Source organism: Lepidochelys kempii, chromosome 2, assembly GCF_965140265.1.
Source record: "Lepidochelys kempii isolate rLepKem1 chromosome 2, rLepKem1.hap2, whole genome shotgun sequence".
Lineage (NCBI taxonomy): Eukaryota > Metazoa > Chordata > Testudines > Cheloniidae > Lepidochelys > Lepidochelys kempii.
This window is the reverse complement of record NC_133257.1, coordinates 155,662,787-155,683,858: the sequence shown is the minus strand read 5'-3', so window position 1 is coordinate 155,683,858 and position 21,072 is coordinate 155,662,787. Positions and strand designations below refer to the sequence as shown.

Below are 21,072 nucleotides of genomic sequence, written 5' to 3'. Positions count from 1 at the left end.
TTATCAATCTTATCTATATGTTTTCTCTCTCTAGATACTATAAGTGGCTGATAAAGCGGGGAGAGTTGCGGAGTAGCCTTGTGGTTGCGGATTGGGATTGTGATCGGCTAGACTTGTGGCGGGGAGCGCTGGGTTTTTTTGCATTTCAAAGGTGGTGATCCTAGCATGGGCTGAAGCTGAGCCGGGGCTGGAGCCGTGCCTGTTTCCCAGCGGAGACCCCCCCCACCGCAGGGGGCCAGCAGCTGGGCTAGGATGTGGGGCACAGTGTCTCTCTGGGTGACTGCTTGTGCAACCTCAGCACCATTGGCAGGAGCACAGGGATGGGCCTGTCTTTTGAGGTCAGTCCTTGGAGCCCTTTCCAGGCCCCTGCCCCAAGTGGCCTGTTCCCTCCCCAGTCCACCTGCAGTCACCTGCTTCTGCCACATCCCAGCTCTCCCCAGGGCTGCTATCTGAAGTCTCCTTGGTCCCTCCTGTTACCCGGAGTCCCCTTCCTGCCCCTCTGCTTTCCCAGCCCCCAAAGGGGCATTGCATGGCTAGCTGGATCATAGTCCAATGGCTTCACCTCCTAACTCTGAACTCAGAAGTACTCACACACACACACCCTGCTTTGCTGCCCAGATCCTAGCCCATACCCGTTTCTCTTCTCCCCGCCCCCATCTCTGCTGCTTGGCTCAATTGGGGGCACAGAAATATTTGGTGGGGGGAAAACAGCAATGCTGGGTGGTTCAGGCCAGCCCCATGCATCCTGTTTTCAGTTTATGGAAATAAGGTTACCCTACTCTCTGAGCAGGAGAGCTGGCAGGCAATCGGGGAGCTTGGGAGGGGCTGTTGGGTGGTTAGGGGAGGGGAGCTGGATGGGGGTCTGGACCTTGACCAAGACCAAGAAAATACCTTGACCAAGAAATTTGGACCTGGACAAATAATAATTGACTACCTCTGCTCTAGTCTATCTGTGGTATTCACTGCAACAAGAACACATGAGACAATTGAACAAGATTGTGTTAAGGGAGTGTTTGGTAGATGAATAATTTGCAGGTAAACAAGCTAAGAAAAATATACAAAGGCAAACAAGCTTGTTACCAGTAGAGGTTGGGAAGTGATGTTTCACCTGTAACATTGTATGATTAACTAGATGCAATATAAGGAGCTCTCACCTTTCATCTGCTACTGGCCACTACTACAGACAAGATACAGAACAGATGGGCCATGGTCTGATCTGGCAATTCTTATATTCCTAACCTTCAAATATGACCATTTCAACAGTCACACTCACTCTAACCAATCTGTATCTGTGCTCCTGTTCTGCCTCTTGTTAATGCCCCTGAAATCTTTTCCAATACAAGGTTAGATTTATAGGCTTGTATATTTCCAGTTAAATTGCTGTTGGAATATGGGAGTCACTTTACCTTCTCTAGGTACACTCCTATTGCAGAGAGAAGTTCCAGGCCTGCTCTGTGGTGTTTTTAATTAATGCTGGGGTTTCTCTCTAATTTTTCTCATTTTCTTTGTGGTGTCTCTCTTATGTTCATATATTTGTCATCTTCTGTTTCCAGGAAACTTTAACTGTTTCTGGCATGTTTCCTTTACTCGGTCTGGTGAACAGTGAGACAAAGAATCATTTCATTTCCCAACCCTATCTACACTGTCTGCCCTTAGCTCTTCTTGTTGTGCCGCGGGGATTCTGCAGTAGCTCCCACTAAGATTTTTCCTCCTCATCTATTTGTAAAACATTGTGCTTTTTTTTTTATAACAAAGGATGGATGACCCAGAGTTTCTTATTATGGTGCTCAGAGCAGTGACCCCCAAAATTCCCACAGTGCATTTCATAAATGCCTCAGCGATGGTAATAGCTATCCTTAGACCTATTTTTCCTTGCCGGAACCAACAGTTAAATGTTTTAGGAAAAAAAATTTGATCTGCAAGGTGTCCTGTGTGGGCTGTGCCCCTATGACCTATCACAAGCTAAACAGAGTTGCGGTGGCTCACTACTGGGATAGGAGGCATCAAGGACAACACAGCTGAAAGTATGTGGTAGTATTGTGTTGATTCAATAGGGAGCACTTCTTCCACTTAGTAGTGAATGAATGTCCCAACAAGGTTTTAGGGGGCGCCGTGCTGCTGGAAATGCTTTCTTTTATTTAACACACAAAAAGTAGGTTCTGACCATTTTTGATGAGCAAGGATCCCATGGCAGTTTTCAGAAAAATTGGAATATAAAACCTGAGGCCTGAAGCAAATTCCAACTTGGGTAATTACATTGCCTACTATCTAAATTCTTGCTGAAGTTTTGATTGAATGTTATATGTCACTTTCTGTTCTAGGATGGTGCATCAAAAAGTCAGCATGTTTCCCCCAAGATGTAGATGTACTGATCCCTGTATATAGTTTGTATAATATTTGGGAAAGTTATACTTTTATATTCAGTAGTATGTAAAGCAATATGGGATAAAAGTCACTAATAATTAATAATAGAAAAAGTACTCAATGGAAAAAAAAATACACTCCCGGTCCCTGCATGTGACATTACTAGGGTCCTACCAAATTCATGGCCATGAAAAATGCATCACAGACTGTGAAATCTGGTCTTCACCATAAAATCTGGTCTTTTGCATACTTTTTACCCTGTACTATACAGATTTTACAGGGAAGACCAGCATTTCTCAAACTGCGGGACCCCGACCCAAAAAGGGGCCATTGGGGAGATTGCAAGGTTATTGTAGCAGGTCGTGGCATTGCCACCCTTACTTCTGCCCTGCCTTTAGAGTGGGTGGCCGAAAGGCTGCGGATGCTGGCCAGGCGCCCCAGCTCCAAAGGCAGCACCCCAGCAGCAGCGCAGAAGTAAGAGTGGCAATGGGTGGCCAGAGGATGGCGGTTGCTGGCCAAGGGCCCAGCTCTGAAGGCAGCAGCACAGAAGCGAGGACGGCAATACTGTACCAGGCCGTCCTTACTTCTGCGCTGCTGCTGGTGGTGGTGCTGCCTTCAGAGCTGGGCTCCCGGCCAGCAGCTGCTGCTCTCCGGCCATCCCGCTATGAAGGCAGCGCTGCCGCCTGCAGCAGCACAGAAGTAAGGGTGGCAATACCATGAACTTCTACAATAATCTTGCAATCCCCCCTTTTTGAGCCGTGAACCCTTCAGTTACAACTCCATGAAATTTCAGATTTAAAATTCTGAAATCATGAAATTTATTATTTTTAAAATCCTATGATGGTAAAATTGACCAAAATGGACAGTGAACTTGGTAGGGCTCTAGACATTACCCAGGACATAATCTGGACTATTGAACAGTCCCCTCAATTCTCCAGCCTTTTACACGGCTTCACTGTGAGACCAACCACTCCTGGTCTGCTCACACACAGCCTCCAGCATGTAAATTACTCCCAGCTATACGGTCTGAGTGCTGTGGCCAGCCACTCTTGAATTACACTGCAGAGCAACACCAGCAAATTCCCAGTCCCAGACTTCCATCAGAAAGGTGCGTCTTGTACTGCCCAGCCCTCTCCTGGACAACACAAGCTCATATAAAGTCCATTATTTTATTAATAGAAAATGATATGCACAAAACCTGTTATTCTAAATGAAGCAATCCAAACACACTGGTTTAGATGAAACAATAAAACAAGTTTATTAACTGCAGAAAATAAAAGATTTTAATTGATTACAAGTAATGAGGCATACAAGTAAGAATTAAAATAAAATAAAAGGTGAAACCCAGCTAATACCTAATTAACAAGCTCAGTAAATTCAAAGCAAAAGTCTCTCTCACCCCATGCTCCAGCAGTCTGACTAGCTGAAATCCTTTCCCTCAGTCTCAGCACTCCTCTATACTGGCAAAGGTACAGCTCTGGCAGTTACAGCGCCGCTCAAAGAGCGCAGAAGGGAAACCGCTGTTGTGTGTTCACACTGACAGCTGCCTGTGCAAGAGCATGTTCACACTTGGGGCACTTGCAGCGCTATTTGGAGCGGTGCATTCTGGGCAGCTATCCCACAGAGCACTTCTTCCTCTTTTGCCGCTAAGACTTGTGGGAAGGTGGAGGAGGTCCAGTCCCAGTGCCCCGTGATGCATTGCTTCGCATCCCAGCAATCCCTGTTCTTCCGTCCGCATTTGATGCCGTCTTTCAATGGCTTGTGGATCACCGTGGGCGTTTCACAGACATTAACTCAGGCTGGTCCAGAAAGGTGCATGATGCATGCATCTTTCAGAACACTGGCCTGTTCAAGCAGGGACTTTCTTCCCAAAGCAGAAGATCACTGTACGGGAAGTCGAAATGCCGATTGTGATCCTGGGAGACCCCACCTATCCCTTAATGCCCTGGCTTATGAAGCCATACACAGGGCAAATTGACAGCAGCAAGGAGCAGTTCAACAACAGGCTAAGCAAGTGCAGAATGACTGTGGAGTGTGCTTTTGTGATTAGTGCACTATTTCTGTAGCCCTCCACTTTATGTAAAAGATTTGTGTGCCTGTAAAGAGTGTCCGGAAAGGTAAAAACAACGAGGAGTCCTTGTGGCACCTTAGAGACTAACAAATTTATTTGGGCCCAAATAAATTCATTAGTCTCTAAGGTGCCACAAGGACTCCTCGTTGTTTTTGCTGATACAGACTAACATGGCTACCCCTCTGAAACCTGTCAAGAAAGGTATGGACTTACTTTAATGAAGCTATATGACAGTATGTACCTGAGTTCTTTGACTCCACCAACCACTAAACTAGGAGATTAAATAGACTTGACTCTCACTGTAAGTTTTGCAGAGTCAATTTACCATATTTATTGAAAATGTAAAACAGTTTGAGATACAACCAAGCTCATCCCTTCAGCATTCTGGACTGACATCATGCTAGTAACTTATATTTCTGTGATGCGCGTTAAATTTCCCTTTTCCAGAAAAATGTTTCAATTCCCACAGTCCACAAACTTCACAAATTTAGTCCCCAAAAGTGTTTCTTAAGGCATCTGGCCTGCCAAAGGTTAATTGCTTATCCTGCTCACCGAGGCTTGCAGTTCCTGTGTCCGCCTCGCTCCCTTGTCTGGTGCATTGAAGCCGGTGACACTCTCTTGGGCCCACAATGAATTGACAAAAGCTGGAAATCTTTTGGTTGCTGTCACTGTAAATCTCCAGCTGGCATCAGGCACTTTAGTCTGTTATTTTCAGACAAATCTTTAACTTTACTTACAACTTTCTTAAGTTCAAAGCCTCCTTACCCATCAACCTGAGCACAGACTGCCAGCATTTTCATTCCTGCTACACATACACTTCAGAGTCATGGTATATGCACCTAGTGTGCTGACTGAGCTTTGAATTTTTGTTAGCGCAGCACTCTGTGGGGTTTTTTTTTAAATTTAACCCCCTGCTTCCCTTCTTTTTTGCCTCAGAACCAGATGACACATTTTTGTGGAATATTTGCACATAAGCTGAAGCACAGCTACATAGGTTCCCCTCCCCTTTGGTTCCCTGCAATATTTGTGTGTCTCCAAAAACTACCAGAAGGTTCTCTGAGGTCTTTGATGGCAATGATGGGATATAATGTCCATGTGACCATTTGATTTATATATCAGTAAATACCTGCAGCACTTAATACAGGAGTAATTGTCGAACACAGAGTACAGTTTAACATTCCTTTCCACTCAGCTATTAAACGGTTACCCAGTGTTTTTTTCTGCATTTGTCTTTACATACATTTTGTAGACTAAATTAATAGCAACAGTCATTAGTTATCCAGCAGTGTACAGGTTTTTTCCTGTAATGGCCTACTGTTATGACTAAGCTCAGGTTACTTAACACATACATGGATAACACTTCCTTGTCTCTGGAAGAAGGCCTGCAACAAATCCACAGAAATGTTTGTTTACTTGCTTCTTGACTTAACCATTATAGTGTTGCTCTGTTTTGATTAGTTAAATCCTCATGTCGGTACTAGCCTTTGCTTTTCATCAGCTCTCTCTCAGCTTTTTTTAAATGAATGTAGAACTTGTGAAAAGTGTCAGAATAACAGCCCCGTAAACTTGTGGTGTCTATTCGCAAAACCAATCTGGCATGGGCGGGCAACCTCACAGAGGAAGAGAGGGTAGTTCCGATTTCATGTATATTCAGTCCTTTGTGCCTCCGCTTCAGCCATGGGTAGGGATGGTAGTGGGTTTTGTGATAGGCATACCTGAGAGCACCAGCTCATTTCACACAGGCCACTGAAAAAGCACAGCTGCTGGTAACTTTTGGTCACCTGGACTTGAATAGACAACCTGTTGTAGCGGTAAAAGACTCTAGATCTCATTAACAATCACTTGAGCCATCCAGTCCACTGTCTCATGCGCCTTCTGGTCCTATGGCTTATAGCACATTCCGGTGATGATTTTGCTTCTGGTTCTGTTGCATTAGTTTGTTTTACTTTCGATCTTGTTGTAAAAGGTGCTAGAAACCAATTGTCAAAGAGCTGGTACAGCCTGGGCAGCAGCAGTGTAAGGCTGCCGTTACTTCCCAGGTGAGATGGGATTTGTGTTCATTCGCATCCGTTCCTTCCTTTTCTTTACTGTGGAGGCTTCCAGCATGGATCTCAATGAACAACAGGTGTGATAGTGATTCATGGGGGTGTGGAAACTAGACGGATTTCACTGACTCACTTCAGAAGAGCAGCCAAACACCAATGACATCATCTTATATCCCATAGCATCAAATGCCATCATAATTAATAAGTTACTGTTAACCTGGGGAAAAGTCATAGCAGGAAGATTTAGAGTGGATTCTTGAGCCAGACAGTTTATTCTCTAGTATAAAATGCAAGTACAGCACAGACTACTAACATCTGAGGCAAGGAAAAATGTAGCTCTTCTGTGCAAGTGTTATTAGCCAAATGAAGGGGAGGGACTTAGACCTCGTCCTGAGGATATGAAGGGATGTTTGTGAACTGTCAGTGACACATCACAGCTGCAGTGGTAAGGCTAGGAGAGAGACTGGAAGAAAGATGGAGTGAAACATTTAGGGAGAACTAAGAGATTGGAGAAACCAGGGAAGGGACTGAGAGTCCTTCAGAAGTACGAAGAACTCTGGGTGCATAATACTGTTATTCTGGTTGGTAGCATTTTACATCCACATTGCTCAGGTATAAATGATGGCACAAGCTGCAAGGCAGTGAAGAATCAGGCCTTAGAGCTTCTCAAGTTCTGTGTAGAAAGAGGAAATAGACTCAGCCAGTATCTTCCCCTATACTGTGTCCCTAATTTGCAAATATGCATGAGAATGCACCAGAAAAGTTTATGCCACTACATTCAGTTGTGAATGCAATGAACACAGAGGTAGTATTATTGATAGATTACACCACACGTAGTTTTGTTCTTAATATTGTCCTCACTTTGGGTGATTTTTTGGTACATTATTTATTATTTTGGCTGCAGATAGTTTGAAATTCCAGCGTAACTTTTGATACCCATGGTCGTTGTCTGCTTTAGTAATTGTGTGAAATTAATGGTCACATCTGGAATTGAACCCAGGTCTTATTCTGTCTGGTAAGCAAACATTCCTCATCCAAATGAGTTGTCACATCAGTGGGAATTTTGTTTTCCCAGTTACTCATGTAATCCACCATGTGAACTGATCCATGTAAAACACTGAAGTTAAAACAGGTCATCTAAAACAAGTGCTCTTCTCTTCTCTCCAGTTACCAGCTAAGACAGAAGTTGGTTCAGCTTTTTAGTGCTGAGCGGCAGTGCAAAGAAGATGAAGACAAATGGAGACAAGAGACAGCTGCTTTTTTCATCCAGGTCGCTTGGAAGAAACAGCTGAACCATGGCCCTCTGAAATCAGTGTCTTCATGTAAAAACCTGAAATCTATAAATAAAAGCAACTCGGCCATAAAAACAAGCAAGCAATCCATTCTTAAGCAGATATACGGTAATTCTGTTGTGGCAATTTAAAGTTTCAGAATTTAAGTGTTTCGTTGCTGATGCTTTCATAACTCTCAATTTTCCTAGATTTTGGAGTCTGCTATAGATTTAATACTTCCCAAGTTACTAAGGACTTTGCAGCACCAGAGTTAGAAATCCTTTTTTTTTTTTTTAAATACACAGATAAATCCAAGTCGGGGCGGGGGGAAGCAGTTTGGATACTTTTAGAAGCAAATCATTTCTAAACCTGATTTTTTAACTTTAAAACTGTATGGGTCACTGCATATCATTACTCCAGGACAGGTGTCCCTCAGACAGACAGACATCTCCCATATTTCTATTTCACCAGACCTGAATTTGGGGTGAATGTGGTGATTGGGAGGTGATATTACTTATCTGCTCATTTTTAAAGTACACATACTCAGTATTTCTAACACTGAGTTGAACGCAGGTTTACTCTGATAATTATTCAACCAAACACTGTGGAAAACTTGAAAAGGAAATATACTTACTTAACCACATTTTGAGTAGAAACTACCGAATGTACCGAAAAGTTACTTGAAATTCCATTATGGATCATATTAACAATTTTTAGCTCTGTCGATTACTAGCAGTTAACTCACGTGATTAATTTTTTTATCACAATTTTTTTTTTAGTTAATCGCGATTAATCACAGTTTTAATTGCACTGTTAAACAATAGAATACCAATGGAAATTTATTATATATTTTTGGATGTTTTTCTCCATTTTCAAATATATTGATTTCAATTACAATACAGAATACAAAATGTACAATGCTCACTTTATATTATTATGTTTGATTACAAATATTTGCACTGTAAAAATGACAAATAGTATTTTTCAATTCACCTCATACAAGTACTGTCGTGCAATCCTTTATCATGAAAGTGCAGCTTACAAAAGTAGATTTTTCTGTTACATTAACTACACTCAAAAACAAAACAATGTAAAACTTTAGAGCCTACAAATCCACTTAGTCCTACTTCGTGTTCAGCCAGTTGCTAAAACAAACAAGTTTGTTTGCATTTACAGGAGATAATGCTTCCCACTTCTAATTTACAGTGTCACCTGAAAGTGAGAACAGGAGTTTGCATAGCACTTTCGTAGCTGGCATTGCAAGGTATTTACGTGCAAGATGTGCTAAACATTTGTATGCCCCTTTATGCTTTGGCCACCATTCCAGAGGACATGCTTCCATGCTCATGATGCTCGTTAAAAAAATAATGCGTTAATTACATTTGTGACTGAACTCCTTGGGGGGAGAATTATATGACTGCTCTGTTTTACCCGCATTCTGCCATATATTTCATGTTATAGCAATCTGGGATGAAGACCCAGCGCATTGTTCTTTTTAAGAACACTTTCTCTGCAGATTTGACAAAACATTAAGGTACCTATGTGAGATATCTAAAGATAGCTACAGCACTCGACCCAAGGTTTAAGAATCTGAAGGGCCCTCCAATATCTGAGAGGGACGAGGTGTGACACATGCTTTCAGAAGTCTTAAAAGAGCAACACTCCGATGTGGAAACTACAGAACCTGAACCACCACCAAAAAAAAAAAAAAATCAATCTTCTGCTGGTGGCATCTGACTCAAATGATGAAAATGAACATGTGTCAGTCCGCACTGCTTTGCACCATTATTGAGAAGATCCTGTCATTGGCATGGAAGCACGTCCTCTGGAACGGTGGTTGAAGCATGAAGGGACATAGGAATCTTTAGCGCATCTGGCATGTAAATATCTCGCAACACTGGCTACAACAGTGCCATGCAAATGCCTGTTCTCATTTTCAGGTTATATTGTAAACAAGAAGCATGCAGCATTATCTCCTGTAAATGTAAACAAACATGTTTATCTGAGCGATTGGCTGAACAAGAAGTAGGACTGAGTGGACTTGTAGGCTCTTTTACATTGTTTTATTTTTGAATGCAGTTATTTTTCTGTACATAATTCTACATTTGTAACTTCAACTTTCATGATAAAGAGATTGCACTACAATACTTGTATTAGGTGAATTGAAAAATACTATTTCTTGTGTTTTTTACAGTGCAAATATTTTTAATAAAATATAAATATAAAGTGAGCACTGCACACTTCGTATTCTGTGTTGTAATTGAAATCAATATATTTGAAAATGTAGAAAACATCCAAAAATATTTAAATGAATGGTATTCTATTATTTAACAGTGTGAGTAATCGCAAGATACATTTTTAATCGATTGACAGCCCTAACAATTTTCCATCATAAATGTTTTATGAGACTCTTTATGATAAGATTATTTTAATGTAAGTCTTTGTGTTTAAAATTAAGAGAGCGCTGTAGTTGACATTGAAATGGTCTATAACTGTACATAAGCACACCCGGGTGTGAATTTGTAAAAGTATGCATGTTTGTTTCTTAAAGGGCGTCCTCAAGAAGGAAAAGTTTGCCATCCAGCAAGACCTTCTTCAAAGCATAAGCTTTCTGATGTGCACATGATCTCAGGTAAGGGTGCTGCCTTAGTGAAGCTTTGGAAGCATTGCTGGAATTTAAAATGTTATAGTTAGTTTTAGATGGCTTGAGTATGAAAGGAAAATGGGGGAAACAAAACTATAGTAATAAAACCAAAAAATGAGGTAACCAAGTGAACATCCAGTCTAAGGTATCATTGTGCCTAGACAGCTAGCACCCAGAGAGCTGGGGTTCTGTGTTCTGTCACTCCTTTTGGACTTTTGAGTATTATTTTTTATTTTTTTATTTTATATTAACTTGTTTGTTTAACAAGATATGCTCAAACAAATGTGAGTAGGAAAAACCCTATTACATGGTGGCAGTTTAGAGAGAAGGAGAGATGTTTAAACTCACCTGTGTGCATTTGTATACACATATTTGTGCACACTTAATTTATCAGCACAGTATCTGGTGACCATGTGGAAGCACAGATAAGACATTTCTACACACACTGAGAATTTGTGAACGTAAATTACCGTAGACAAGTACAATTGCATACATGTGCTCGTGGACACAGATACCCACATCTGACCATACTGCCCAGATACACTCTGGCTTGCTGGTTAGACCTTTTTCACGATGTCATATCTGTGAACCAACTCCCAGGGATGCTTGGCTGGTACCTTCCTGCAGAAAAGCATTTTTAAAATCCCTGTCACTGTGATGTTATACGTTGAGGGGAAGTGTTCGGGTGGGGGGAGACAGTTACACAGGTGGTGAAGGTGAAAGCACTTTCTTTTTTCTTTCTACTACTGAGTCACACTCTAGTAGCAAGTAGGTTATGGGTGAATTCCTCTGGCATTCTGAAAAGCAGCCCTCTGCCTTCAGCCTCATTGCCGCACAGCACAGCCGGTGTTACCAAGAACTGATTACTCCCCACCCTCGCTGGGGATGCAGGCTGCTTGTCCCTTTTCAATTAGGTCACATTTGTACACCAGCTCTTAATGGTCCACAGCTAGAAGCCATACACTCTGCACACTCACAGGTTATGTTTAGATGTACTTTTCCGACGGTGTTTGGGAGTAATTGATGGATTGGGGAAGGGGGCGGGATTTTTATCTTCATTTTTAATTACCCTGGCCCTCTTTCCATTCCTGCTCCCCAAAATGCCTTTCCCACCACTGTTCTATGCTGAAAAGTGCTGCGTAAAAATTGAATCTTCTTCCTCCCTAGATCTGTGTGCTGAGCGCATTCACTCCCCTGGCTGCCCATTGCAGTGATAAAAACACGTTGTTCTTCTTTTTACTCCTACCTCCTGCAGAGCCAGCACAAGTCACAAAGTGAGCTGGATTCTGTTCCTCCTTGTGCATCAGCTACAGAATTGCTTGTTACATTCTAATCAGTTACACCTGTGCAGAGCCACTGAGGGCAAGAGTTATTCCAGATGGGGAATGGAGAATAGAGACAGAGGGCACTGGAGCTGCACACATGTAACAATCTGTTACCGGCAGGAGTGCAGAAGATGGAAAGAATCCAGCTTGACTCAGATCCCATGTTGAATCTGCAGAAAAATGTTTTTACTTACTATTTGTATTGCAATAGAGCCTAGGATCCCTCTCTGCTAGGCGCTAGACTGTGGCTGCCCCAAGTTGCTTACCGCTTAGGTAGATGAAACACGTTTGATCTGGGGATCACAGAGCCCACAATGCCATTGTTAGAATCACTCTGCAGAGATGAACTGCACTAAGTGTTAACCTTACTTAAAAGGCTGAAATGTGAGCCTTAAAATCCCTTTCACATCAGCCGTCTGCACTTGGGAGTAGCCTTGCTACGTACAGCACTCAAGGCAGCAGGGCAGGGTGAGAGATGGAGGGGAAAGTAGCCAGGCCCAGTCCCTTTCCCCATGTACCGGGGTGCCCATTAGAAAGGGCTAGTGGCCTCTCACCACTTTCCATTACATTGGGAGCTATTCAGCCTTTCCAGGTTAGTTCTCATAAGTAGCCATTAGCCCAGATCTGCCGCTGAAAGGCATCCAGGACTCAGGGAGAACAACAAGAGTGTTAAGGGACCCTGCTCATTAAAGGAAGAATTATACCTGACATTTTCTCGTATACTCAGTGTTACAGAGAGAAAAAATGCCAATACCCTTTGCCCTGCCATTTTCCTGATTTCAGGAGTTACCGAGACTCCTGAAAAACTGTATTTCAACAATTGGTTTTAATGAAACTGAAAATCATGCAGCCCTGCTCCCGTAGCAATACACTAACCTAAGATGGGCAATGGATTGCTTTTGGTGACAGAGGCGCGCACCAGCTGCTAGGCACACTATTGTCTGTCCATTTTAATGCTAGATTAGGTCAGGCCCTTGGTAGCATAGGATTGTTCTCTGCAGTACTTTACCCAGAGCTAGGCCTGCTTCTGTGGGAGAGGGTAGTTCCTATTCCTATTCATTCAGTCCTTGGCCTTCCTGCTAAAACTGCCCATTGGATGTGGACACATTGGCCACATGAATTGAACTAAGATCAAGGGACCTCTGTTCTATTCCTGGCTCTGCCACAGGCCTTCTGAGTGACTTTGGGCAAGTCACTTCAACTGTGTGTACCTCAGTTTACCCATCTGTAAAATGGGGACCATGATATTCTCTGTAAAGCACCACATGAAAGCTAGGTGTTATTAGGTAAGAGTTACAGTTGTAGATCTCACTGCTACCAGAAGCCATGCTGACATTTCTGGGTGTTGCTAATGAAGACTTATCTCTGTTCTCTGCATGAAACACTGTGTGCAGGTCTGATTTCCAGGGCTGAGCAAGGATTTAGATGAATTAGAGCTAAATGCACAGAACTGCAACAAAATGCCATCATGACTGGAAGAAAAGGCCAGAGAAAAGGGAGCTAACCTATTTACCAGAAAAGAGGGAGATGCTGAGCACAGTTTGTAATTAGCTTCAAGATCACAAAAGAAAAGAATTTCTTAAGAGATGGCAGGACAGGGAGCAATGGCTAAGGAGGAATGAGATGAGAATGGAATCTGGGAACAAATTCTCAACGAGCTCAATCAGCGAACACTGGACCGGACTAAGAGGACAGGTGTTAAAGCACTAGTCTGCAGTTATTCAGCGACTGGTTAGACCAAGGGTAGCAGGGGTGATGCAGTCATTAGTTTTGCAAAATCGGAGGGTCAGTTTGAATGGCCAGAGCAGTCCTCTCTAGTCATACCAGCTGTGGCTCAAAAATCAAGACCTTGCGTAGCTAAAAAAAAGACTCCTTGATTTAAAATATTTGGTGTTAGGACAATAATGAAAGAAAACTAAAAATGTTCCTAGGCCCTTTTCTTGGTGCTCTCTGGCTCATTTAGAACTCTCTCAAGTCACAGGGGAGTCTTAAAGCAGCGCTGCCCTTGGAGTTACATTATAACGGTAGAGACATTTCTGTCTCACGGGAGACAAACCGACACTCTTTCTTGCACTATTTAAGAGAACACCTCTGGTCAGTCTCAGCATAGCCTCGAAAGCTACCAGACAGGTGTTTCATCTGCTACCTTTGCATACTGAGTCACGGAACTGCTGAAGATAGATTTTAAAACTTAAATAGTGTTTTGATTAGTTCTTCGGTTTTAGGGGCAGCAAATCTCTTTGTGCTGGTCTTTTATGAAATAGAAAGGCTTTCTTTTGCAGCTTCGAGTGGACTTTACCTTTCATAACTTGGTGACAAGTAGGATAGTGATAGGAACTTTGCCCGGTGCCTGTAGAACAGTACCTACTTTCATTCACCTAATAGGAGCTTAGGGAACTTTAGCCCTGTCTTAAAGACAGTAACGCGTTTTCCATCTGACGCCCTTCGTGCATGACATTAAGTTTGTTGGAAAAGTTCAGAGCTGTCAGCGGCTAATGCCAGAAACAGTATTTTTGACGTAGTTGTCTAGCGTAGGTCAAAATGGACTCAAGTTTGATTCATTTCTCTGAGAAGGGAACAGCTGGGAAGGAGAAGAATATTGGCACTAACAAACATTCTTGTGCCTTGTGAAAAAGTGTATGGTGACAAATCTGCCAACTGGAGACTGGCACCAAACTAGTTTAACATCCTCACTGGCATACGCAGGCTGAACATTTTGGGATGGGGACAAAAAAAAAAGGTATTGATGGGAGGCAGCTTACGCCCCAGGTGTGGTACAGCGGCAAAGCCCTGGAAGGAAGCACAGCCACTGCTCCACAAGATGGGTGGAGGGAGAACATGGCAAAGGATAAAAACTGAACTTGCTGGATGTTTTGAAAACCCTATTTTAGCCCATGGGGAAGGGGAGAGAAAGCATGGTTCCCCTGCCACCTCAGACCATCTTTGACAAATAACTGCAACCAGGAAGTATTTGTTTAAACTATCTTTTTATCACAATCTTGGCACTTTTATTCTTTATACCATCTTGTGGCAGGCAAGTTATTTACATGTTGCATCATGAACTAGGTAAAAAAACCACACCACTGTTTGTCAGATATATAATATTTTGTACATATGATAGAAAAACTGTCAGGAGTTTGGAATTCCCAACTTGGGAAGCAGGTTCTGCAGGGGTCAAGTTGGATTCTGCTCTTGGAGTTCAAAACTGAGCAAGCCTAGAACAGGGGTGTGTACGCTGTGAGAAGTCCTTGTTTTGTTTTCAAATGAAAGGTTTGTAAATCGTCAAGCTCCCACAAACAATACTAAACAAAGTATCTTGCCGTTGCCTGGTTAATTTCAACAAACCAGCTGTTGTCAGTGATACGCCTGTCACCTGTAAACGTTTCAATAATTAGCTAGAGCAAAGTCAGTCAAAGAGATGTAGGTGCCTAAGTCACTTAAGTACTTTTGAAAATTCTGTTTACATGAAGCGCAGTAATGGATGTGCCTGCCTCCCCAGCTTGTGATAGAAAGAAACAGAACCATGGACTCAAGTGGAGTTGTCAAGAAGGGTTTTGTATTTGGTGTGCTGATGAAACTTTGGACAGTTCTGTTAAATGGCCTCATTTACATAACGAAGTATTCATAATTTATGCAGACGTGCAGGCTAGGATCCACAGCAGACTGCAGCTTTTCTTTGAAAAAAATCTGTATTACCCCACAGAACTCACAACATTTTTTGTTTTTACAGTAAGCAACCTGCAGTATGTTCATCTGCTGGAGAATGAAGGGAAACTGAAGCAGTTTTCATACAACATGAGACCAACCACTGCTGCAAAGTCAAAAACCAAAAGACCCAAGCATTAAGCAAAGCTGAGAAGTAGTAATAGGGAACCTGAGGACAATTTAAAGACTACTCCCCGGTTCTACAGGGATGTAGGAAATCTTTTTTGTAATTGAAAAAAGTATACAAAATATTAAGCTAACACAGGTATTTTCCGTTCTTGTATTATCTCGGTGCTGTAATGCCAAACCTGACTTCCAGGGAGTTGAACTCATTTCGTGTACCAATGAAATGTAGAATTAAAAAGTAATTTATTTACTGACAGGATGACATTTGAAATTTTGTAAAGTTGAGAAGTGGGCTGGAATTAGCAATTTACAGAATTTATCAAAATTATCTGTAAATATGTTTTGAGTATTAATTACAGCCGTACGTTCAGCCACGTACAGGGTTTGAAAAAAAAACTTTATATAATGAACATGTACAGTATTGCCTTCCCTCTCTTCTCCAACCCTATCACAGCACTTCTGATGTAGGAAAGCTAAAATAAAACTTCCTGAGAGAACAATACAAGCAAGTAGTTTTCTCTAGGTAAAAAGCATAAAACAAGGGCTAGTTCTACACTTAGATTAAAAATTAGGGAGCTGAAATTCCCTCTAAATTAGAAACCCAACCTCCCCTCCTATCGCCCAGTTAATATCCAGATCTATGAAACAGCCAGTTTCTCAATGCAGTCCACATATTTATTCTTAATTTTAAAGGGGGGTGAACTAATATGGCTCCCACCCTTTCCTTTGAGATTATTCCACACTCTGCTATGAAGTGAAAATTCCTAGTATTGCTACATATTAAAATTCTTTGTTCATTACCATAGCATACCCCCTCGGGAATATCCTAACCAATGTCTCCCCATACTTTGTGTTTACGTCCTTTTAGATGGCTGCCCTTCGTCAATTTCATTGTGGCTGAAATGGTCAATTTTTTATTTTAGTCAAAAAATGTTGAAAGTTTTTGTTTCAATATTTCCAAGTCAAAGTTTCTCAGAACTTTTCATCCCACAAAAATTTGATTTTACTTTTTGGGATGAAAGTAAATGCCAAAGTATTGGAATTTCCTGAGGGACTGAAATCATTTTTTCCAAACTTTGCTCTAATCACAAGTTAAGTGTGCAGAGCAAAGGGTTAACTATTTTAGAAAATCTTTGTCACTGTGTCTCATTTCACCCCAAATTCAGAGTACCAAAAGCTTGAAATTACCTGTAATAAGTACCTCAAAATCTATGCAGAGCAGAAAGTATAGCCTCCACTAGGAATGAGTGCATCTGCTCAACAGCAACCTGTGCGCTCTGATTCATCACTGAAGAGAAAGAAGCATTGTGTTTGAGCTCACTGTTCGATGCTAACGTACTGGTAGAAATTGTGACTGAAAGGACCATGTTAACTGTTAAGTTTCTAGGGTGAAAGGCTGGCCCTATAAAAGTCAGTGGGGCCAGGATTTCACCACTTCACTCTCTCCCCTCAAACCAAAGGAAATGTCTTTGTTAGTGAAATAATCATAGTTTTTTTTTATATTGCCATGCATACCATGGGGCCTTCTCCCACTGACATGAGCTGGAGTGCTGCCATTGACTTTTCAAGTGAAATGAAAGGCAGACAAGGGGATGTCTTTGGTGGACATGTTTTTTAAGAAAAAATATGTATGTAACATGTTCCTTTTTTCCTAAGCATATTGTATTTTATTACTCTGACTTTATTCTTTACTACATTTCTATTTTTTATATTCAGTAAATATCCAAAATACTGTTATACAATACAAAAATATTACTCATGCTTTTTAAGGTGGACTGTTACACAATGAAATCTTTTAAATCTTAGTATAAATAATGGAAAATGACTGGAGTCAATACAAGAATCCAATAAACAAAGGAGATGCTCTCCACAGTGACAGCATTTAATATTTTCACTTCAACAGCTGGGATTGTCCTCAGCATATTCTCTCCTGCAGTCAACAGTCTTACCTAAACTACTTCCACTGCAATGTTACTTTCTTGCATCAAGACCAAAGTAATGTAGTACAAACAGATTTTATGAAATTTTTTTTATTTAAGTTCCACTTAAAAAATGTTTATAACAAACAATGTTCCAACATTTTCCATTCAGAGTTAAATGGAAGTAAACACTTTAAAGCAGATGTACAATGTTCATCTCTTCAATATTCTGTGCTAATAGCACCGGGTCCCGGTGGATGTGTGGCAAGATATATGTTGAAACAGTAATGGAGGTCTGTTAGCCATTGCTCTTGGACTTCAGCACTCTTCAGTGTCTGGAGCAAAAAGGAAACAGGTTGAAAACCCCACATGCGACCCAATAAACTAACAGTACTACTCATGAAGCTTCAGTTTGTTGGCTTGATATTTTCAGTTAACCAGAAATTCTATTGCAAACAAGAAATCAAATACAGAGGAACCTTGTTCATTTACACACCACGTAATTACTGAGAAAAGGAGAAGCCATCATTTGGAGTTCAAGAAACATTAGCAGAGAGACAGTGCTCTAGTGAAATGATAGTTTTAAAACTTCATTACTTTTTACAAGATCAGCTACAGATCATTTCTACGATACTATGAAGGGTGTGTGAATTTATCTGATAAGTGTCATTCACTTGCAATTATTTCAGAGTGTACCATTATGCAGTCTCTATGCTATTTTAATCATGTTTGTTTGCTTAGTTCCAATTCAGCAATTTACAATGCATTTCCAAATCATTCGTGGAAATGATTAGAAGACTCACTGGCCATGTCTACAGTAAGGAGCTTTATAAAAACATTCTCACCAGGGCTACCACTAGATCAGGGATTGGCAACCTTTGGCCTGCGGCCTGCCAGGCCAAGTCCCCGGTGGGCCGGGCCGGTTTGTTTACCTGCCACATCCACAGGTTCAGCCAATTGAAGCTCCAGGCCACCGGGGGCTGCAGGAAGTGGTGTCCAGCACATGGCCTGGCCCATGCCGCTTCCCACAGTCCCCATCAGCCTGGAATGGCGAACCGCAGCCAGTGGGAGCCGTGATCGGCCGAACCTGCGGACGCAGCAGGTAAACAAACCAGCCCAGCCCGCCGTGGGGCTTACCCTGGTGGGTCGTGTGCCAGAGGTCGCGCCAATCCCTGCCCTAGATGAACCGCTGAGAGCTCTAGGGTAGAGAATACTCTAGCATACTAGTTATGCCCACAGGGAGTGTAACACCACAGGCTCTGGCCGAGCAGGTTTAAATACCACGGTGTTAAACCCCAGAAACCAAGTCTGTCTTCTTCTCTTCACAGAATATGGCAGAGGCTCTTTTAGGGCACATCTCCACTGAGGGCGGTGTGGAAAGTAACACTGCATGCCCCGCTAGCACAGGTATCCAGAGCAGTGTGAATGGTGAGACATGGGATAGGTGAGTAGAGCAGAGTACTACTCGGCACAGTACACGCCCCAGCAGTCTCCCATATCTCAGGGAAGGCTCCGGCAGTGTGGAAACAGTGGGCAAAGGCTCCGGCAGCTCCCTGGAGCTGTCAAAGCCTTTCCTGCTCCTGGAGCCTTTCACTGCCAGGTGTAGCCACACACTGCAGTGACAAGTACACAACCTGCCTTTCACTGTGGTGTTTAGCTACACGTGTTGTGCCTGTATTCTACACGCCACCCTAAGTGTAGCTATAGCCTTACTGGCTCCTGTGGACATGCTAGGCCTGGGGGAATGCACAGCCACCTACTGAAGTCTAAAAAAGCCACATTTGCCCTCCGTCTTTAAAGCTAAAGAACATCCTAGCCCACTCCATCAAAACAAGTAACCTATTTGAGACACCTGCTTTTCAGATCGACAGTCCCAAAACAAGCACAGTAATACTGCGCAGAAATCCTGGCGGCAGCCCACTCAGCAAACAGAAGCAGTAAGTGTTTTGCAGTTACACAATGTTCCCCAGTTAGACAGCCCTTCTTTCAAGATTTGCTAAGCCACAGGCCTCACTGATTCGTGCTGGGTCTCTGCCCTTTCTCCCCCACCCAGGTAGTGAAGTGTGGTTGTACATATTTTAGGAAAGTTTGTTCCAATTTGATGCTGTTCTATAACTCAGTGACAAACTATCAGGTTCCTTATTTTTGACAAATCTCAAATGTTTTACTGTAAACTCATGGATTGACCCTCGTTTGTCTCCCTCACTGTAGTCCCTTCTATATCAAGTTGTTGTCTGTAACGAAAATAACCAACCTCAGATGCCTTTTGCCACGCAATAGATTTTGGTGTCCAGTGCTCCTTTACTTGGCCACTGTTCCCCATGGCTACAAGTTTAGAGGTTGGTCTTCCTTGTCAGCGAGAGCTTACGCAGAGAAATCTGCGCAGCAGCAATGGAATGGCTTTCCTGACACTGATTGATAGTGGCATACTGCACGCTTTTGGCAGTCCCAGAGAATGCCGCATGACACAGCAGCCAGTGAGGATCATCACTGAGAAGTAGCACATGCTCACATAGGTGCCCCCCTATTCTGTGGGCTGCCCTGTCAAGGCACACAAAAGGCAGCTATGGACCAAAATTTGGACTCCAGAAGCCTCGTTCTGGGTGCCTTTTTTGTATGTGATTTGAATGAGTGTTGTATGCAGATTAGGGTTATTGAGGTTTATTCTCACTGCTAGAAGAAGGTATTCTTGAAGTCTTCTGGGAAAAAAATAGTTTCATACCATAATATCCTTGACAATCTGTTGCACAAGAAGTTCACTTGTCACCATGTGACTCCTGAGCTGTCCATGCTGCATTAGCAAACGCAGCAACTGGCCAATGACAGGCAGTTCTTCCCGACAGGCCCTGCTCACTTGAAGACTCTGCAGCATCAACCTCAACACTCGTGGCACCAGAGCTAGCACTGAAATACACGATCCCCACAACATGTCCCTGGGGAGAGGAAATAACAACCAATGAACAGAGCTGGCAATTTCTCAAGCACAGAATAGAAGTGTGTTGGAAGCGTGCTCCCAGGCCGTATCCTTATCTGCACAAGTCAAGGTGCCCATAAAGTTAAGACTGATAGATCTGATAGGCTGTTTTCAACTATACACATATGGCAATTCATGGGGATGCAGTGAATCCACATGAGAGAGTATTAGAGAAATACAATATTCCACAAGGGTTACACAGCAAGTACAGGAGAATAGAAATTTACATCCAGTCTGCAATGAAGTGTTTATCAGTCTCAAACGAATAACTAGGTCCTACATACAGTTTTTGTAAATTCTATGTAAATTCTAAAACTAAAAACTATATAATATGAGAACAATTGTTCTCTTTATTGTACAGCGGTTAACATCCCATCCACCACAATCTCTCCATTACTGAGAGGACAGCTATACTGTCCCTGAAATCCAGCCACCCCCAGATAGTGATCAAACCAGCATACAAAAGGGGTGCTATAATAGCCCTCAACTGTGGTGACTACATTAAACAAGGCCAATTGTCAACTCTCTGATACCACCTACTACAAAGAACTCAACGAAGACCCCCCCCACACCACAATTCACCCAGGAATTTAAGGATATCATCAAATCCTTCCCCAGACAACTCCAA

The 21,072-nt window shown here is 42.4% G+C and overlaps 2 protein-coding genes across 12 annotated transcripts in view; one reads left to right on the top strand and one right to left on the bottom strand.

Moving 5' to 3' along the window:
• Window positions 1–18,106, top strand: part of INVS (inversin) — a 210,353-nt gene extending 192,247 nt beyond the window's left edge. For all 6 annotated transcript variants that reach the window (XM_073332511.1, XM_073332510.1, XM_073332513.1 and 3 more), the window contains 3 exons: window positions 7,648–7,880; window positions 10,303–10,383; window positions 15,451–18,106. In XM_073332511.1, the coding sequence (XP_073188612.1) occupies window positions 7,648–7,880; window positions 10,303–10,383; window positions 15,451–15,566 (430 nt within the window). In that variant the 3' untranslated portion in view covers window positions 15,567–18,106. The remainder of the gene's footprint in view (window positions 1–7,647; window positions 7,881–10,302; window positions 10,384–15,450) is intronic.
• TEX10 (testis expressed 10) overlaps window positions 14,696–21,072 on the bottom strand; it is a 133,238-nt gene continuing 126,861 nt past the window's right edge. For 2 of the 6 annotated variants that reach the window (XM_073332515.1, XM_073332518.1), the window contains exons 14-15: window positions 20,193–20,403; window positions 17,209–17,805 (exon numbers count right to left, since the gene is read on the bottom strand). In XM_073332515.1, the coding sequence (XP_073188616.1) occupies window positions 17,692–17,805; window positions 20,193–20,403 (325 nt within the window). In that variant the 3' untranslated portion in view covers window positions 17,209–17,691. Of the gene's footprint in view, window positions 17,806–20,192; window positions 20,404–21,072 lie in introns of all 6 variants that reach the window. The other 4 variants (XM_073332516.1, XM_073332517.1, XM_073332514.1 and 1 more) reach the window with 3 other exon arrangements.